Source organism: Spea bombifrons, chromosome 4 (genome assembly GCF_027358695.1).
Source record: "Spea bombifrons isolate aSpeBom1 chromosome 4, aSpeBom1.2.pri, whole genome shotgun sequence".
NCBI classification, from domain to species: domain Eukaryota; kingdom Metazoa; phylum Chordata; class Amphibia; order Anura; family Pelobatidae; genus Spea; species Spea bombifrons.
The window spans coordinates 94,469,939-94,486,108 of record NC_071090.1 but is presented as its reverse complement, the minus strand read 5'-3'; the positions used below and the strand labels follow the sequence as shown (position 1 = coordinate 94,486,108).

The following is a 16,170-nucleotide window of genomic DNA, read 5'->3' as shown; positions in this document are numbered from 1 at the left end:
TCTCTGTAGGGGTTATAGTAAGTGAAGTGCACACTTAGTAACAATTGAATTGTTCCTGCTAATTGTACTATTGCTGCTAATCCCAATAAGAATTCCTTATTAAATATAACCTTCTTTCTCTGTTGTGTATTTGTAATTTTCTCTTAGGCCCTTCCTGACTTGCACCTTAATGTTGTTTTTTTTATCAATATAACAGTGATTTTGTGTTTGTATCCTCCTTTATAATCTTCTAGAAATAAAATGGTAGTGCCAACGCCATGCTGTGATGGCCCACGCTTATAAACCTGACTTGTAGCCCCACCCAGCCCCAAAATAAACATATAAAAAAATAATTTTGAGGTAGTGCACAGGTAATAACCGTCCACTCAACATGTGCCTACACAGTATAACACATATTAACATTTTTTATCCTACCAAGCAGGCAGTTCTAGTGACCCAAGAGTCCAAGTGTGTGGGCAGCCTTAAGATGCACCACAACGGCCTCTCCTAAGTGCATCATCACATACATTGTACAGTAAACCTCCTTAAAGCAAGCACTGGCTAGATGTCATTTATGGTGAGTGCAGGAGGAAAGCTCAGAGGTCCACTTGTTTTTTAATCCAAAGAAAGAAGAAGGCAGCGGTGTATCTTGGCTGAGCGCTATCCTAGGTCCAGTTTAGGAATACACTCCAGCTGCCCCCAGCACTTACCTCTGCAGCTACTGCCTTCTCTACTGAGCGCCATGATATGATGCTTTTTAAGGCAATCGTGCCAGGAAAGATTACTGTGCTGCCTTGGCCTCCATGATGTAACTAGACCATTACAGTAGACATCTCCCGTACTTGCTCTTGGCAGCAGTACGCAATGAAGCACTTTTTCTCCCTAAAGAGGCGCCCTTGCACCTACCACCCTAGGCCTAAGCTTCTTAGGCCAGAATATAACATAGAAAATAGGGTAACCTTTTAGTACTCACAGGCTATTAGAAGATATTGAGCTTTCACCCAGGTGTGAGTGAGCAGTCATATCTCTCTCTACCCTATGAAGTCTGATTTCCTAAGAGAAACAATTGAAGTTCTAGTTCTGTATTTATATGTTGCTCAATAAATGTTTCAAACAACTGCCTTTTATTTACAATGAAAGCACAATGTCCATACATCACTCCAAAACACATATAATGTATAAATAGATGTAATGAATTATGTGAGGATTTTTTGACAGCACAGAACATTACTGTGTACTTGTGGGGAAACAAAATTAATGGCACACTAGTAGTTTCCCAGTCTCTGAGTCAATAAGCTTTTACATGTGTATTTTAGCTGAGATGTAATGCTTGTGACCTGTACTTGGTTCCAGCAAATGCCTTTACTTATGATAATAAACGCTAATGGCTGTCTGCTGTCCCTGGAATTCCCTGTAAATCTCTAATTGAATAGCTGAGGATTTATGAGCTAATAAGTTGCAGATACTCTGTACTTATCAGAGGATATTATACATGTCAGTGCCAGGCTTAGTCGTTTGCCAAACCTGTCTGACGATTAAATAAATTACTTTCCACGGCAGGATTTGCACAATTTGTGACTTCACTTTGTTAAATGCCACTTAATGCTAATGTAACACCATGGAACCTCCAGATTGGATTCCAGTTAAGGTTTATTAAAATACATTTTACCACTAAGAAAACACCATAAAGAGGTATGGGCATCAAACACTGAAAGAAAGCCCATTAGGTCATATAAGTGCCATACCAACTCTAAACTGTCATAACAAAACCACATAGACCAATCTACATGAATATCATTCAACATCTTTTTTTATTTCTAAATTGGATACATGCTTTGGTGCTGGTCCAGATGTTTCAAAAAGTGCACTACCCAAGCACTTAAATCATCAACCATTAGATCGTCAACCTTTTTTAACTAACTACCACTAGTCATGCATATCTTCAACCAATTACTTCCAATACCAACCCTTTCCAACAAGTACCCCTAACATTAGCCCCTAATATTAGTCACAACTCTAGGTGACTAGCTTACCCGATGTAGCCCCTGACCCAGAGGCATAAAAACATAGTATGTGACGGCAGATAAGAACCATTTAGCCCATCATGGATTTCCATGGCTGAGTAGCTCAATGCCAAGAGTTGCTAGAGTGGTGTAAAGCACACCGCCACTGGACCCTGCAGCAGGGGAAACGTCCTCTCTGGAGTGATGAATTGCGCTTCAGTATCTGGAAGTCTGATGGATGAATCTGGGTTTGGTGGATGCCAGGATAATGTCTCCTACTGGAATGCATAGCACCTAATACAAAACCTGGTGGAGGAGGGATTATTGTTATTTTTTGTTTAATATAGCGCTATCATATTCCTCAGCCCTGTACAATGGGTAAACAGGCCATAACAAGTAGTATATAACAAAACAATTGTTGACTTAAAGAAACAAGAGGTAAGGAACAAGCTTACAATCTAACAATACTGGTCTGGGTCTGTTTTTCAGGGTTTGGGGCCCATAGTTCCACTGAAGGGCATTGTTCATGCTACAGACTTTAAAGACATTTTAGACAATTGTATGCCTCCAACTTTTTGGGAACAGTTTGGGGAAGGCCCTTTCCTGTTCCAGCATGAATGCGCCCCTGTTTACAAAGCAAGGTTCATGAAGACATGGTTTCACAGATTTGGTGTGGAGGAACTTGAGTGGCCCGCACATAGCCCTGACCTTCACCCCATTGAACACCTTTGGGAAATACTCTTTAATCTTATGGAAAGTCTTCCCAGAAGAGCGGAGGCTATTAAAGCTGCAAAGGAGGGCCAACTCCATATTAATGTCCATGATTTTGGAATAGGATGCCCAACAAGCTTATATAGGTGTCATGGTCAGGTCTACACATACTTTTGGCCATGTAGTGTACTGGGAAACATATCTAGTATAAAGATAATTCATACCTACTCTAGTTCTATTTAATTAAGGTGCCATCAGTTCTCTGCTTTCACAAATACCTGCATTTATTTAAATACCAAACCTGGAAAGGTCCTAGATATGTGATCATATGCCAGGTAGACATTACATAAGGACAATCATAAAGCCGCATGTTACTTATGCCAAAAAAATATCTCTTGCCCTAATAAAATGAGCCAAGGAAAAGCTGATGAAAGGGAAGGGAATTGATCATGGCTTATATTGCATTACATGAGTTTAGTATACAAACCCTAATCTTTCCATTAAGAGATGCCCACAAATTTTCCACCCAAAGGAAACATAACCTGCTCTTCCGGAATGTTTCCTCGCTACATCTGTGAGCTTCGCCTACCGCTTTCACTGCTCCAGAACTAAACTATATTTCAAATACACAAATGAAAAGTAATTAGGCGTTTCTTAATTTAGGTCTATGAGCGCTGACACGAAGGACATTTTTTACTGCTTCAAAGCACAAATATCAGCACTTCGACATTTATTCAGTTTTATGTGTTTGGATGGCTGTCTCTGCCCCTTTCCCTGACACCAGCCCAGACATCTTGGAGTAAAAATGCAATATTAAGCATTCTCCCAGTCTCCGTAGTAATGTAATTCTTTGTAATTGAATGCGAGTTTTATTAAACACCTCACGGGATGAACACTTTCCCTGTTCTCTGTATCCGAACCTTCACTTTCAATTACTTGCCTTATGTTGGCAGCTTAAAAAAAAATTAAACTACATTACCCAAAAAAACGAAATTACCATCCCTCAGGAGTCCAACCCGGCCAGCAGAAGTCTGTAGTTTTTCATTAACTCCTTCGGCTTTGGAAGGTTCAGAATCGAAGGGCAAACGATATAATAAGATCATATAAACCTAAATTTAGTGACTTGTCATCAAGGTCATAATTTATGTAAAGCTAAAGAGGCTGCTGCTCTTTGTGTACTGTGCTTACACACACATATATATATATATATATATATATATATATATATATTTTTATATATATGTGTGTGTGTGTGTGTGATGTGAATACACTACGTTGCGGTCTCACAGGCACAGATCGATTATAGACCTGGATCTCGCTGTGTGCCGCCTCGTCTTGGACTCTCTCCATATCCACATCACACATACAGTTTAATTTTAACTACCTTCTGTCATTTTAATGATGGACACATCAGCTAGTATGGCATATAAAGACCTAGGTGAACTATGGCAGCATATTGACAGGGGAGAAATAAAGAAGAGGCAGACAAAGAAAGGCAATTTAAGAAAGCCTAGGATGTGAGTAAAGCTACCCGATATAATTAATAATAAAGTAAAAGGTTATTAAAAAAGGGCAGACTATGTACTACAATAACAATTGTCTGGTTTGTTGACTGTCAACGTCTGATCAAACCTACTTCAACCTACGGTGGACTGTAATTCATTAAGCGAAATCCACTATTGTGGACTATAACTCTCATCACTCTTAGAAGTGCCAGGATGTGCTCAGTGACAGGTTAAAGCCCTCGTGAACTGTTCACCGCTCTCTCATTTTTCCCTTCCCACCTCTCTTGCCAAAGGATTATTCAAGCCTTTTCATATGAAATCCGACTCTCTCTCTCCGTGGAAAAGTTGAACTGTCTTTCAATTGCGTGTCAGTTAGCAGAGTGACAGCACACGGCAGAAGCGTGTTAGCAAATTCATCCTGTGATCTAAATAGATTGTGACATATTCCAAACATGTAATAATAATTAATCCTGACACCTTAATCTGCCACTGGAGTTTAAATGTACAGTATTAATCTATCATTAAGTAATTCTGGCATAACAAGCCCATGTTACCACGCGACCGATGACTCGAAATTAGCAAAATATTGACACAAGAAGAAAGGGTTAAATTGGGCAGCTGCATCTATTTCCTGGCGACTATTATTTCCATTCCGAAACAGCCAGAAACAAATGATGAATAATACGTCGGAAGTGCAGATATCATTGAATATTCATAACACGGCACATATAGCGTACATAACCGCAATTACATACAAAAGAGTCTATGCAATATCATAAAATTAACTATGCACCAAGCAGGGCCAACCCAGCTCTTCCTGCAGGAGAAGGTGCTGGCCCTTCATAAAGGGTAGTGATTAATAAATAAATCAAAACCACTGGAAGCCACCCAAAGACTATTTTTTTTTGGGGGGGGTATTGACCACAAGACCTCCTTGAAGAATTCAGTGCCCCCCCTCCAGATCCAACCCCCCATTAAAAAGTGTGACATTCTCAGTGTTTAAGCTGCCTCCCAGCAGTGGTGGTAATGCATGAGAAAGAGATGCAATTAATGCTCGCTGGTGGATTTGACAGGTATAATTATTGTTTGTTCGCCTTTCTTGTAAAAATCTCTTTGTGTTTATGTTTTGTTGCTTACAGACCTCCTGTGCTTATCGGATCAGAAGAAACCGGCGCCAAGGATTCCGGTGATCACAGAGCTGAGTAAGTCATTCTGAGAGTTATTAAATTTCGGGGTGGGTATTATTAATACAGATCAGTTCTGAGCTAGCAAGTTTCAGAACGGGCAATCTAGAGTGGCTATGAAAAGTCAAAGATGGGAATCAGTAAAGGGGAAGAGGCAATAAAGAAAAGTTGCACAGCCACAATGTAACAAATTTGTTACCCATATTTTAAAACATAAAAAGTTAAGTGGGTTTAATACCCAGTGAAATGTTTATATTTTTTCGACATTAGGGGTATATAATAAGGGGTACTTTTTATTATAAGCTATATACTTTTTATAATTTTAAACATAGGTGCACATTTTTTGTCCTTGTGCACTATTAAGTAGGAGTAGTGTTTTTTTTTTTTTACTTTATACTTTCTTTTTAGAGGTAATAAAGCATTTGTTTAAAAGAAACATGTGAACCATATCAGACATCAGATGAGTTCATTAAACGACCATATGCCCCCCAAACAAATGAGGGAGGGATCGGGGGGCATAACTAGGTGGCGGCTTTTACCAATACTTTTTATGTAAATTCATAACGTATTGATGGTTATTTGTGGAAGTAATAGTAATGATATCTTTCTACACAATTTAGATGCGTTTCAGGGTGGTAGAAAACATTCTGAGTTTGTATTAAAGAGGGTGGAAAGTGGGACAGAGGGATTTGAGCCTCAAAGATTTACTGCCCCCCCCTAAACGCAGACTCTTGGGGGTATGCGTATATGGTGAATAAGAAAGAATGCAGTGTATTTCAGAAAGAACTGCTTTGTATCATAACTATTGAAGGACCTTCAGCGCTTGCCACCATAACCCTTATTATGGCCCATTTATAAACATCTACAATTTGCTCAGAGATAAAGAGAACACATTAGATCCGAAGGGGGCTTCCAAGCTTTGTCCAAGACGGGAACCACTTTAACCTGTGGTGAGGTTGAGCTTGCTCAATTTAGGATGAAAGTTGACTCATAGATTCATGGGTTTGCAGTATATATAAACCAGTGAAATGTCACGTAAGACTTTTAACACTTTGGGGTCCCAGCAATCTATTACACAGAAGGTTAACTGTTCTTTGCTGTCCGAGCATTGATGTTCCTCTGTTATTTCCAGGGTTACACAGTGTATAACCTGTCAGGTCCCTCAATCTGCGCGTGACTACGGCAGTCGTACATGTCTCTCCTTGACCTGGCAAATGTACGCTTGTTATTTTAGCTTTTCTTTTCTGCTGTTAATGTCGACTCTTCTGCTAAATGCTGCTAATCAGCACGCATGCCGCTAATTAAATCATCTTGTGTGTGTTAGCAATGAAACCCCCTCACAAATAAAACCGACGGGTGTCTACAGTTTAATTAGGAGCCCTCCAAAGGTTCCAGCACGCTGGGAGGTGATGCTTGTCAAATTAATGTTACATGGCAGAGCCTGTTATACGGCTACATGGGGAGGCTACCTCGCTCTGCAACCAAAGCAGAGTAGACAGCTCCTCAGCCACGGGGAAGCGTTCTGTTTGAGATCTGTGTCGTGCTGCATCTGTTGCAGAACTCTACAGAGAACGGGTTGTATCAGCTTCCAGTATATGTGGCAGTTAAGGGGTGAATCACAGAGTAAAGCAGATCGGGAGAAAATGATAGGACTGTGGTATTTGTTGGTTGAATGATAAGTTAGTTATTCTCTTCTCTGCACCTTTCCTCGCCTTGTCATCACGAAGGCAGCGTCTTCATAACCAACTGACCAGGTTTGCCTATGTCAGTATCTAGAAGTTTTATTTACCCTGCTTGATGCTATGAAACTTGCTATCACCAGCTTCCGGATTTAGGCATAAAATATATAGTATAAATGAAATGATGAATAATAACATGTTACATAAATTGAAATAAATAATACTTTTAATAACGTGGTCGTTTTTTAAGGATATATTATAGTTTCTAATGAAGCTGAATCTTTTTCTGTCTCTTTGGGACACTGGAGTTCAGTAAAAGTGAGAGTGGTGTAATTGGCATCATAACAGGTCCCCCCTCACTGATATTTAAGTGTCTCTATGTGCATGCGCGGATACCAAAATAAGTGCTCTGCACGGGTCAGTGGTATACGTGCCACTCTGCACACAAGCTTGCTGTGGGGGATGAATAACCACTTCCCCAGATTGTCAGAGTTTTATTTACGCAGGAACAACATTAACAGAATTGTGAGAAAATTATTCATTCGCAATTTGACTGTTTATTTATTTTGGGTCCCTTGTATCTAGTTGTTAAAACAATTATAACTCTGTTTATGAAAGATCAGCAATTACCTGTATATCTTCTCCTTTTATTTATAACAGAGCAAGCATCAAATATTACATTTATAGACGAGGACTCTACATACCCTCAACACCCAGAAACCAATGCACGATTAACCACTGCTTTTGCTTCTGGATCCGTTTTCTCTGATTGTTTCCTAGACTCTTTGATGTGCATGGTAAGTCACATGCCAGCTAACAAGTTAGTCCTAACTGCACTTGGAGTGGCTGGTATTCAAATGAATGGCCCTTATAAAACACATACAATCTTAACCCTTACATACCGTACTACTAATATACACTCAAATCTGACAGATAAGAAACATTTGGTCCATCTGAACTGCCAGGTTTTTTTTTTTTTTTTACCTAATGTGGAGGGGAAATTAATTAACCTTTTTTGTGATGGTGTCAGAAACATGCTGCAGTTGCATCATGCTATTTGCCTCTTGCAGCTTTAGTTAGCTCTACCCCTCCTTTGCAGAGCACTGGGTAGCCCTAGCCCCTCCCTTGAAGAGCTCTGGCTAGCTCTAGCCCCTCCCTCATTCAGCTATAATCATTCTAGCCCCTCCCCCATACTGCTCTTCCATTGCTTTGGCTAGCTCCAACCCTTTGCTCTAAAAGCACACTGGTGATCATCTAGAGACAAAAGGCATGGCAAAATGCTGCCTCTCTTGAGGCACACCAACAAATATAGAAGAAATCATTTGTGTATAAAAAAGGCCCAAAGATAGTAGCCTCCTTGGGATCTTGTGGTATCCACTTTGCTCGATATGACAGAAGCCCCTATTGATGGACATATTTCAGCTGTGCTGTTAAATACTTAATTAGCTTGCACTATATCTGCTCTTTGTGAATGGTCCAATGGGCAACTAGTCCTTGAGAAATTTGCTATGGACTTTCTGCTAAGCAAATCAGTAGATTAAATGATGAATCACATTTTTTTTATAGGGAATGAGGGATACTCAGTGCCGGCTGCCCATTCTCTGGGTCAACTCAGGGGCTTTCATTCAATACTATAATTTCTGGGTTTTTTCCCTATTTAAGTTCATGTCTACAAACATATTTTATTTTTGCATATTTACATTCTACACCAATAATTTGTTTAGATGAGTCAGTTAAATCTCAATTATGTTTATACACGACCATAAGGGTAAGCTTCTGAAAGGGTTTTGTATTCTTTTTGTGTTTTGAGGGAAATATCAGCTTTACTGTTCTCTGCAGCCTCCCTGACCTTTTAAAAAATAAATGTCTTCTTGTGAAGCTTTTCAGTAGCCCAGGCTCATGTTTAATTATCTAAGACTGACATACTTGCTTAATATACAAACATACAGGCACTGCCATTAATCACGTTATTTTAGAAAGCCTACATGGTATGTAGTTGCCTTTGTCGTGCGGCTGCCATTCTGGACAGTCCTTCAGAACTTTGGGTTGGGGGTATGCCAGTTAAGTTTGACCTGCTCTATGTGCAACTCTATTTGTTTTATGATGCCTAATACATGAGCCAAGTTTCCCACAACAAGCCTTCTTCCATTGAACTTCTCCGGCCCTTCCCAGTTCCCATACAGAGAAGGAAGTGGAGACACCTAGACAGAATACTCCAAGCATTCCAATGTGTTACCTTAATGCTTGGACAGCTATGGGCATAAATCTCTCATGATACTGTCCTACAAATACGGAATTACAGTTCTACTAGAGCCATCAAACCATCCTTGGTGTAAATGTGATAAAAATACAAAATAAAATACATAACTACATTCTGTGTTTACATACATAATCACCCATGTATGGTCAAAATCCGATCCAAATCAATAAAGGCTATTCAATATGGGCCTGTTTCAAAGTATTTAACATGTTATGGTATAAAGAAGGGATAAACATGTTATACTTTTGTCTTATAGTTAGTTTTCATACATATTTCTATATATCTTACTATTTTCAATTTAATTATTTACCCCTATATGGTATTAGAAGCACATACATTAGTGTGTTCATTAAATCCTAGAATAATATAGCATTTCAATTTGCATATGTTACACAGCTGTATAATAATGAAGGCACCATGCCTATCTCCAGTGGTTATGGAATAACTCCCAATGAACTTATCCTTAACTTGAAAAGTAATGGAGTATTTGAGACTTATGTTATATTGAATACTGTACTACCAAACTTGGCTAACACTCAATGACTGGTGGAGAGATGCCGGAAGCCCAGCTCAGATGCATTGTGATCTTTTCATATATTCAAGCCCAGTACAGTATACTATAATGCACACATATCAAGTGTCACTGTATTGTAGTGGCGCTGTCACATTATGACACCACAGTAGGAGAAGTATAAAGTTACAATGTATCCGTGCATTTTATCTTCATGAGATGTGAGCATCAGACACTTGTCTCCAGTCTTAACCCTGAATTGCTGCTGCCTGTCTCAAACCGATGATGGCTGACAAAGATTTTCCTCTTCACATCTACACAAAGTCTGTAAATAGTGCTGACAAATGACACAAGCGGTCAGTTACTGCTGGAACAAATGGATGTCCTGTTACTTCAGGAAGCATTTAAGGGTTTAGAGATGGCAGAGAGCTTTTCGTTTCTGTCTGCTGGGACTGCAACTTTCTGAGGATACCATCTCTACTGCTTTAAAATCGGCTACTATATTTTGACATAGAGCAGTGCGGCAATCATACAATGCCTTCATTTATTACTGCTATTAAATTGCTGCTGCCGCAAAATGTATTTCTCCATATAATCATAACGACTAAATTAGGGGCAGTTGTTTTAATTAAAGAGGGAAAAAACAAATTGCAGCAGTCACACAATGAATAAAATATTGTAAAGTCCATTTTATAGATCACTTTATAGTTTTAGACGCTATTGTGATTTTTACCCTCTTTACCAAAATGTTGCAGTTTGTAGCCTTTTCTTTATTCAATAATAACTTTTGTCAGAAAACTTTACACACACAAACAAAATGGCAAAAAGGGGATATTGCTCCCATATTGTGGCAGTGTGGTCCCTGACCTGAGTGCTGGCATGGATACCTTGTGTGCATTCTGGGAGGTTGGGTGCTCCTTATCCCTTTATTCTCCCTTTTACCACTTTCACCTTCTGTGATCATCATGCTTACACCATGTGTTTAAATTAATACCCAACACTGGACTTTGAGTGAAAGTTTTCCCCTCTGGTGTCTCTCGTCCTCCTAAACCTTGGGGGAGATATACCCCCTCTACTAGATCCATGTGAGGCCATTCATTGCAATTGTGTTCTTTCTGAGAAGCAACACAAACCTTATGGTCATCTCTGCCAAGAAGGAACAATCTGAATCACAGTAAAACATCTCTGAATAGGACATACTGCACATTTGCTAACAGTGTACTGGCCATATGAAGTAGCATTTATATATGAAATAGATGTTATCACACAGCAAATCCTTTTTATTTTTGCAAGATTTGTTTAAATGTTGTTTCAAAGTAAATTATGGGGCATTTTCCACTGGTTAGTAAATCAATGGAATAATTTAACAGAGTTATCTACAGTGATCTCTTCTAATATTCTGATAAAACAATGACGTTAGGATTTTAAGGCCCAAAAACGTTTAATCTAATTGGTAGAGAGGGTAGCATCCAGATTTTTGTTTTACTGCCCATACAGGGTAAATGGTAATGCATAGTGTCATCAAGAAAACCACCATAGTGGAGAAAATGTGCTAAATCCTTTCAATTTTGAAGCTGTGTTTTCACACATACTTATTGTGTATATGTATTGTAATACTAATTAGTGGAATATGTTGAGCTATTGGAAACTTATTATCATATGTGTCATTATCCCAGTCTCATCCTGCAAACCTTTCCACATTATTTAAACCATGTTTCCTTGCTTCTATTAAAGTTCAAATGTTTCTAACTGTCAGTCCTTGTGTAAGGCAGCACTCAAATTCTTGTTCCCCGAAAATAAAATGATCTAACTCAGCACTCAGTAAGGCATTTTAAGAAGTAAAACATATTTCTTGTTACTGCTAAAGCCTACTATAGAAGGCCAGATTGGTGACTATACATCGTTTGTATAATGAGTGTTCTATAAGCATTACACAACAGTAATGAAGATTCTTTCTAATAGTTCTCACTTAAGTTTTCTCTTTTCTGCATAGACATATTTTAACTGGCAGGTTTTGGGACTGCTCCAGACCCTAGTGACTGGAGGAACTACCCCAGAATTAGAAGAGCAGCTAGCTGAGGAGAATGCCCTGACAAATAGATCCGGGTACACAGGCCATACTGCTCCACAGGACCGCTGCAAACTGGCCCTTGTCCCTCTGATGGACCCCAAACTGGATTATCATAACGTAAGTATATTTTGCTAGTGGATGGATATCTCACCAGCAGTGAACATGCGGCAAAACTATAGTTAAATCACTCCTACAATTATCATCTTCTGGCAACTGATGCCACTGATGATGAGAATGGGACAATGGTTAAAAGTGGCACTCCTGGATTGCTTTGTGAGACTTAATTGCAAATGACACTCAGTTAAGTGGACGTTTGCTTATTAACATTTAACAAGCATTAGCTTAGATAAATAAGAACATTTTCGGTACAATTAGAAATTTTCAGAAAATTAGAGATCCTGTCCATCTCTAGTGCATTTAGATAACATAAGATACAATAAGATCTTTGAAACTCTATTAGATAAGAGTTTAACTCCTGTTGTGTACAAATACATTGACGAGACATATCCAAACCCTTACATATGCAATAGCAAAACACCTAACGTTTTAAAACATAGGGCCTTCAGACTGTGTTGTGCTTTTTGCTATCTAGTTTAAAAAACTTGGGGTGTGGTGGCTTTTACCCAAAAGGGTAGGGTTCACTAATACATTTGTAATTATGGCTTCTAGCTCCTTAAGTTAACTATATCTCCAATGGCACCCTCCTATATGCGCTTGCATAAAATTGTTCTGGTGCAACATCTGAAAAGTGGCTTTATTAACACAGCAAGAAGTATTCCTGCTGTTGGACCACTAAAAAGGTTGCAGCGGAAATAAAACGTGTTTCCTTGGGCATGGTTTTCCTATGTCGGTCCTCACTACCCGTTCATTGTACAGGTTTGAGGTAGCATCAGAAAGAGGGGGACACTGACCCATTCTCCTTTATACTTGTGAGAACACTCAAACCTGTATGTGTTACTGACACCAGAAAATCCATACCATGGAGGATGGACAGCTGCTGCATAGCCTGTACATCCCCACACTTGAGCATCTTAGGTTTTGGAGGAAAAGTCTCCATCAAACATATCAGTCTGATCCTGCCACAAGGGCAGTCCTGAAATGCGAGGATTATTGTGTCTATACAAGAAAACCAACAACAATATACATTTTGACCTTCATGGGCCTCTTCAGTAAGGTCAAGTTGGTATCCCTCTAGGCACAACAGATCAAGGAGGTCTATGTCTTAACTCCTTTTTCATTCAAGACCGAACTTAAGAGGTCCCCATAGGGCAAAATACTGTACAAAACAAGTTTGAGATGTACTCACCAAGGACAGACAAAGCCTGCTTAATACCCTGTCCTAGAGTGCATCCTTGCAGTGCTGAAAATACCGTGGAATATGTGGACTTGTTGTAGAACCACAAAAATAATTAGCAAGCCAGAGCACAACAAAATGCATCAAGGTTTGGGATATGTGTAACCTTTTAGCGGCTGTTGCAATAGAGCCCCATTCAACTATTGTCCAATAGCAACCAATTACAGATTTCCTAACCCCTGTTTGAAGCCTCTGTAGTTAGCGTGTTTTGCTTCATGTATATAAACTTCAGGAAACTAATTGGGCTCTTATTCTGTATTCTTTCAATGAAGGGAAATACCTATGGAGAGTTGTTCTGCAACGCACTGACTGATTCCAGGATCATCTGCTTCGGGATTTACCGTCTTATGGATGATCCAGACCAACAACAGAGAAGGTCAGTGTACTTTTTCGGTACTGAATCATGATTGACATCCATGAGCCATGTGTGATCTAATACTGAGAAATCAAAAATTTGGTAGATGGCTATCAGAAATCTATACTATGAACCTTGTACAATACACATAGTTAATGTTTTTATATTTAATTGGAAATCTTATTAAGTTCCATGTTATTTTTACATTCAGAAACTAGCATTTTGTAGAAAAAAAAAACAGTTTATAAAAATGTCCAGTTCTGCTTTTTGTCCCTAAAATAATTCCATCTATGGGATCTGATCGCGATGGTAAAGAAATATCTTATTTCTGACCATATAGAAGCGTAACTCAATAGACTGAGGGTATCCCAGGTAAGAAGCAGCAGAAAACACTGCTAACATAAATCTACTGAATTACAAAGAAAGTATTTTTTCTTTTTTTTCTTAATAAATGCCAGATGTTGTTTACAACTGAATAAATATAAATTGATATTTTAATTACAAGGTAACATTTTCCAAGACCTCATCAAATGCAATAAAGCAGAGATTGTGTTCTGGAGGAAAGCAGGAAGTTTTAGTAATACAGGTTTTAAAAGGTTCAGGGTAATTTCCTGTGCCCATAGATAATGACATGTTGCATGATATAATTGTACAATATATTGCAGACCACTAAACAAGCCCAGAGGTAATTATTTCTACATAGGGAAATTAAGTGCCTCCGCTCACAAGCAATGCACTTGGTCTACTGTGGCACTCCGAGGGTTAAACAGATTGGCCCTTCATATGGGCTAAAGATGCATTTTTTGTCTTTATATAAAATGAACTGCTCACATATTCCTAAAAGCACGACTATAAATCAAGCTTTAAAAATTGCTTGTAAATCTCACTAATAATTTATTTTGTCTTCAGGCTGCAAAAAAAGCCTTTATCAAAGTGGGGAACCACATAAACTTTACCACATTATTTGTATTTCATTTTTTTATTATCATTTTTAATAAGAAGCAGCAGACTAGCAAGACACGCCAGCACGAATATACAAAACCATAATAATTCTGTGTTTTGGTGCAACAAAACACATCTGGAAGACAATTCAGCCTTTCAGAGATGAGACTTTGCTGTATTTGGCCCTTCTTGGCGCAGAGTGCAACAAGATAAGACTTTATGTGTCACCTCAACTAACCTAGGACTCACATGAGGGTAACATCTGTACACCAAACCTAAAAGTTATACACAGTGTTCAGTAGTCTCCTCAATACTTTAGAAAGTTATTTATTTGTTGAAGATAAAAACATGGAAAAAGAAGGTGTAAATTCCCCAACATGATTGTGAAGTGTCAATCGCTTTTATACAGAAGTCCTTAAAGACTATTTTCCATGTAACTATGGATTCTTATGGTTAATATATACAATTCAGTTGGCCAACTAGGCCAAGAGTGGCATATGCCAGAGAAGACAGACCCTCTGACATCAACCAGGGGCAGATAGTCCTGTTGGACAATCCTTGGTGCGACACTGCTGAATGGATCAGTTACAACGAAGAGCTTTTATTCTCCCTAACCAGTCCATTTACACTATGAAGGACTTGGCCTGGCCAGCGCAGCCCTCATAACAAGCTGTTCCTAGGTGCTACACATAAAAGATGGAGCTTCAGGATATCACATCAGGAGTAAGGACTCTGGCTGCGGGTGGTGGTGCTGCTCTGGGTCAGGCCTTGGACAATGTCAAATAAATACATAGCTTATATTTTTTAAAACATAGATGCCCCACATGATGCATATTTTAAGTTCAAAGGGGCCTACAAGGAATGGCAATATCTTAGAAGATGCTTAATGCCACTGTATGTCATTTGAATTATATTATATTGAACAAGGACCCTGTAGCTCAAATATACTCCTAATAGCAATTATAATTTTGATACTTTCACTTACTTTGTTCTACAGGTACGTGATCACCAGACCACCAAAAAACTTTGCACTGCTAACCACAGATCAGCTGTATTGTGTGGTTCCATTCAGAGATCAACCAAATACGCCTGGCTTAGCAAGATCAGTATCATCAACATCCATAGAGTCTTTATTCGCTGACGCTTCAACTTAGCACTCTGAAGATGAATTACCATTTTTTAGTTTACATTTAAGATTAAATCCAACTCTTAACCTTTCTTTTTTTTTTAACACTTAAAGTTCATTGGGTTTACAATAGACCATGGTCTTAACCTTTCTGATATTAAAGGCTTAATTGCCAACACACCGGTATTATACTCTGTCCTCATGTTCCAATGTTCTCAGTAGCTTACTTTAGTAGTTCAGAATCACCAGAATCTATGGTAGATCTCGAGCCATTAGGCAGCTACAACTCCCATAATGTGTTAATTTTCAGGCAAATCGAGCATCATGCAAATATTAGTTCTTCAAAAGCTATTACCTAGCCATAAAGCTAAACTGAAATAGTAGCATAACTATTCACTAAACACTGAGATCCTCCATGTTGCTGGATGGCTGCAAGAATTCCTAAATATCCATGATAAATTAGGGTCTGTGAGGTTTGCTGTTAGGCTAT

The 16,170-nt window shown here is 38.8% G+C and overlaps 2 protein-coding genes across 2 annotated transcripts in view; both read left to right on the top strand.

Moving 5' to 3' along the window:
• The window catches only part of KCNU1 (potassium calcium-activated channel subfamily U member 1), a 38,874-nt gene extending 33,460 nt beyond the window's left edge, over window positions 1-5,414 (top strand). Inside the window, exon 22 of the mRNA XM_053463786.1 lies at window positions 5,338-5,414. Within this exon, the coding sequence (XP_053319761.1) occupies window positions 5,338-5,414 (77 nt within the window). The remainder of the gene's footprint in view (window positions 1-5,337) is intronic.
• A 4,324-nt stretch (window positions 5,415-9,738) lies between these two features.
• On the top strand, window positions 9,739-15,708 carry LOC128491463 (calcium-activated potassium channel subunit alpha-1-like). The gene is made up of 4 exons (XM_053463785.1): window positions 9,739-9,834; window positions 11,826-12,020; window positions 13,530-13,633; window positions 15,552-15,708. Exons 1-4 carry the CDS (start codon window positions 9,739-9,741, stop codon window positions 15,706-15,708), a joined length of 552 nt encoding a protein of 183 aa, XP_053319760.1.
• The last annotated feature ends 462 nt before the right edge of the window (window positions 15,709-16,170 follow it).